The 5254-nt window shown below is 41.8% G+C and overlaps 1 protein-coding gene across 5 annotated transcripts in view; it reads right to left on the minus strand.

The window, feature by feature from the left end:
- Clip4 (CAP-Gly domain containing linker protein family member 4) overlaps window positions 1-5254 on the minus strand; it is a 68691-nt gene that overhangs the window by 6054 nt on the left and 57383 nt on the right. For all 5 annotated transcript variants that reach the window (XM_026789685.1, XM_013354051.2, XM_026789683.1 and 2 more), the window contains one exon: window positions 4243-4315. In XM_026789685.1, the coding sequence (XP_026645486.1) occupies window positions 4243-4315 (73 nt within the window). The remainder of the gene's footprint in view (window positions 1-4242; window positions 4316-5254) is intronic.

Below are 5254 nucleotides of genomic sequence, written 5' to 3' on the forward strand. Positions count from 1 at the left end.
TAGATAGATAGATAGATAGATAGATAGATAGATAGATAGATAGATAGATAGATAGATATAGATAGACAGACAGATAGGTAGGTAGGTAGTTGATAGACAGGAGGATGGATGGATGCACACATGCATGGATGGGTAGATGGGTAGGTAGGTGGGGGTGGGTATATGATAGATAAAAGATAGATAAATAGATATATTCATAGATGATAGATACATACATACATAAGACAGTTGATAGAGAAACAGGAGGATGAATGCATACATGCATGGACAGATGGATGGGTGAGTAGGTGGGAGTGGGTAGATGATAGATAAAAGATAGATAGATGATAGATAGATAGATAGATAGATAGATAGATAGATGAATTAGTAGGTAGGTGGATGATAACTAAATAGGCATCTTAAGTATGAAGGTAGGTAGATAAGTGACGATATAGGGACATATATGTATATATATATGTGTGTCTGTATATATATATACATATATATACTAAAATATCCTAAAATATCCTTTCCAATTAATTTTATATCTGACAGAAGACTGACCAGTGTCTAGAATATACAAAACCTCAGAAACTAAACATTAAGAAAAAAACAGCTCCATTAAAAAGTGGGCAATGGAAATGAACCAAGATTTCTCAAAAGAAACACAAATGCCTAAGAAATATTTTTTAAAGTACTCACCATCCATTTTTTGTCATTAGGGAAATGCAAATTAAGGCTACTCTGGGCCTGGAGAGATGTGTCAGCAGTTAAGAGCACTGGCTACTCTTCCAGAGGGCCCAGGTTCAACTCTAGCACCCACATGGTGGCCCACAACAGTCTGTAACTCCAGTTCCAAATGATCCAATGCCCTTTTCTACCTTCACTGGCACTAAGTGTGCAAACTATGCGGATATTCATGCAGGCAAAACACTCATAAAATAAATGCTTAAAATAACTACTTTGTCATTTATGTATGTATGTATGTTTTGGTTTTTCAAGAGAAAGTTTTTTGGTGTAGCTTTGGAACCTGTCCTGGAACTCACTCTGTAGACCAGGCTGGCCTCGAACTCACAGAGATCCACCTGCTTCTTCCTCCCAAGTGCTGGGAATAAAGGCATGCGCCTACTGCCAGGCAATATTTTTACTTTTTAATATTTGTTTTACCTTACAAGAACGGGTATCTTGCCTAAAGGTCTGACTATGTGCACACGTGCACATGTGTACAGCGCCTGCAGAGGCCAGAAGAAAACATCAGATCCCTAGGACTGCAGCCACAGGCAGTTTTAAGTGGCTGTATAGGTGCTGGGAATTGAACCCCAGTTCGATGAGAACCAGCACTCTTAGCCACTGGCGCTACCTCTTCAGCCCTGATTTCATCTTTCTTAAGTGATAAGATTTGGGGGAAAAAAAACATTTGTTATGTACTGTTGGTGAGAGTACAAACTGGTACAGTCACTATGGAAATCAGTGTGACAATTCCTCAAAAAACTACATCTATCACGTGACCCAGCTATAACTCCTTGGTATATATGCAAAGAACTCATTTCCTACTACAAAGATAGATGCTCATCCATATTTGTTGTTGATGTATTCACAATGGGAAGGATATGAACAGTCAAGATTTCAATCAACTAAATGAATAGATAAGAGAATGTGGTGCCACACACAATGGAATCTCATTTATCTATAAAGAAAACTGAAATTATGAAATTTGCAGGTAAATTGATTGGAAGTGAAAAACATTACACTGTGGTAACCCAGACCCACAGAAGCCAATATCACCTGTGCTCCCTTATATGTAGATACTAGCATTGGATCTTTAAATTTGTTAGCCAGAAAACTAAAGGAGCCACGGGTGCGGTGAGAGAGAATTTTCAGAGGCGGGTGGTAGAACACAGGTGATAAGAGGGGTAAAGGGGAATAATGGGAATGGATGTTTAAGTGGGGAGAAGGGTGGGGCGTAGCTCACTGGAGGAGGTGGGACAAAGGATAAATAATTGTAAGGATGCTTGGAAGAGCCATATAGAAATCTACCATTTTATAAGTGTCATATAAATGAGGCTGGAGAGATAGCTTGGTGCTCAATGTTCTACCAGGAGGACTAGAGTTTGGATCCTAACACCCATGTCTGGCAGCTCACAAATGCCTGCAATTCCAGCTCCCAAGGATCTGACATCTTCTGGCCCCCACTGGTATGTGTGCACCTGCACATACATATATGTGCACACACATAATAATAATAAAAACAAATCTTAAAAATCAAAGCAGTGTATTTGGAGTTGCCCTATACATGGGATTATTCTCCTACAAGAAGTATAGGTTGACAAATAAAAGGTCCCATGCAAGGTATAAAATACCTCCCCTCAAGTTGCTAGCAAGGGTGTCTTAGAAACCCCCTCAAACAATACCAGCTATTGCCACTGCTCTTAGCTGACATCCGGAAACTGATGGTAAAACCCTGCTACTGAAGACACCACACAATTTAGTCACAAGACATGGAGAAATGAAAGTTAGTTCTGAGTGGAAACTATGTAGGTTCCTGGTAAGAAAAGTCCAGACAGTCTTTGCTATCTGTATATCCTATGGGTCACAGTAAGGACCAATGTTAAACTACCCCCAAGGGAGCAATAGTGGCATGAATGTTATGAGGGTAACCAATTGCTTTCTGATTGATTAAGGGCCCATTCCATGCCTGGTACTGTAAATCTGGCCAAGAACCCATGTTTGGGAAACCCACAGGTCACAGGGGTAGACCAACTACTATTATTTTCCTAAATGGATATAGTACTTAACTATGCCCCCTAAATTCACATTCCTATATCCATAGGTTAGTGCAGCTCTCAGACTACATCAAGTTTCCTTGTGTGGTGGACTCATTTGGCACAGATACAACTGGTCCAGGTGCAGAGAAAACGTGTCTGGGAAATGCTCAGCCACAGGTGCAACGCCTACATCACACCCCTTACCCCAAGGCTCAGGGACCACTGTGGAAAAGGGCCAGAGGTTAGGGAGGACCAGAGTGAGACGGTGACTACTGGGCATGGCAGGACAGATGCAGCATGACCTCACGGCAGCTGTGGCTGCCTGCACTAGATCCACACAAGATCAAGCCATCCAACATGTCTAGTATAGAGGGGTAAGGGAATCACCAGCCACCATCTTCACCACCAGCTCAGGAACTACTGGCAGCTAATGGCTTCTTGAGGGAGAGTGAGTTTTCTCTAAGAGTGTGGCCCCTGGGAGGTCCATCCTATTCCAGAGAATGTCCCATACTTTATGAGAGTATTAACTGGACTCAGTGGACATAAAAAAAAAAAGACATGGAATTGGAGGGAGTATGGGATGAATGGGGTGAATATAACCAAAAGAAATTGTGTGCATGTGGCGTTCTCAAAGGATTAATAAAAATACTGTATTTTTTTTTTTAAAAAAGTGTTTCTCTAAACAGGTACCGGCATCAATCTGTTTACATATCCGTGAAGTTCAATTTCTTGCTATTTCCACAGGAAGCAGGTGAGAACCAGTCCCTGCTCCATGTATCCACACTGTGCATATGGGACCTGCTGCTGTGCCCACAGGGATCAGTGCCTCCCCCATTCTCTGTACCATCCTCCTGCTCCACACCTCAACAACTTCCACACCAGCTCTGCTGACTCTTCAGACTCCCTTCTGTCCAGGGTGTCTCTTCCTAGCACTTCCTCAACTCTGCCTAAGAATGCTGGACTGTCTTCAGTGAATGGGAGCATAAAGTCTCTGTCCTTAATCTCTCAGCTATTAGATCGGGGAGGCTAACTTCAAACTCCAAATCAGCGATGAATTTGAGCAGGATACACTACTAGGGGAAGCAAGAGCATTTAAAAAAAAAAATCTAAGCGATTACCTTAGGCAGACAGGCCTTACATTTCTCTCACGCATGGCTGAGCATAGTAAATCAGATCTGATTAGTTCAGTAAACAGGATTCAAAATCAACTCACCTTTGTCAGTGAAAACACAATGTAAATATGCCCAGCTCCTATGCGTGACCATACTAACCTCTTAGAAGAGAAAACACACGGTGCACTGCTTTTAGCCACTTGCGGCCTTTTTAATTGAGCTTTTAAAGGTGGGAGGGTGGACTCAACACACCGGTCACACTTTCTGTCTTGCGTGCTAACATTCTATCAAGCAGGTGTAAGATACAAAACTCCATTTTTCTTCCTTCTCGGAATCCTGGCATGCTTATCTTGAAAGGCAGTTTTCTAAGTCTTCTCAATACTCACTTGGCAAAGGCATTTCTCCTATTAATCTCCTTTTGGGAAGAAGCAGAGGTTGTGCTGAAACTTCTCCTAAAACCTAAAAGGGAGAGTGAAGGTCAGAAGAGGAAAATACATCCCTCGTATTCAGCCTCTACAAAGAGTTATTTTTAATCACTTCTAAAGATGTTCTATGACACCAAGAGGTTTTGTTTTGTTTTCTTTTTCTGGAGAAACCTGTTATGCAGCAGTTCCTCCAGGATAAAACCCTCCATCATGCAGGGAAGTGCCTTAAACTCAGGAAGTAAACAATTCAAAAGCCTCAGGAAGTCCCTAAAACCGACCAGATACAACAGGTCCCTCCCTCCTGAGCATGCATAGGCAGAAGACACAAGAGACCAGACCCACTGCCTGAAAGCAAATCTGCCTGAAAGATACTCAGAACATCTGAACTGCCTAAAAGAGACAACCTCCAGTCCCCTGAGCTGCTGGTGGGCTGTGTACTGTATGCCAGGTTTCTAGCTTTCATAAACTGGTCGCCACCTATGCTGGGGTGGGCTTTTGGTGATGCAGCGACTTTGAGTCACTTCTGCTCCTGTCAATAAACTCACCCCTATATTCCTCAATAAAACTCACTGGTTGGCTAAGTTGGACTTTGGTGACATCCTTACTTTGGCCTGTTGTTGGCTGGTTCCTACATGGGGTGAGCAAACATTTGTTCACATTTCCATAGGAACAATATCACACAACAAAAATAAAACAGGTGCCTACTCAGAACATAGCTAGTTTATATTTCTAGATAATTCCTCATCTTTTCACCAAGCTCTGCTCACAAAAGAATAAGTAATAAACACAACATGACTTCCAGTGCTTTCTCCTGTAAGATTTCTCGAAAACTAAATAACACCAAGTCACACACATAAAATGGACTCAGTATATGATGAAATATTTCAATCTCAATATTCAAATGGAAAGGATGTTTTTAAAAATTATCATTAAGGGGCTGGAGAGATGGCTCAGTGGTTAAGAGCATTGCCTG

The sequence above is a fragment of the Microtus ochrogaster genome, unplaced genomic scaffold (genome assembly GCF_000317375.1).
Source record: "Microtus ochrogaster isolate Prairie Vole_2 unplaced genomic scaffold, MicOch1.0 UNK26, whole genome shotgun sequence".
Classification (NCBI taxonomy): domain Eukaryota; kingdom Metazoa; phylum Chordata; class Mammalia; order Rodentia; family Cricetidae; genus Microtus; species Microtus ochrogaster.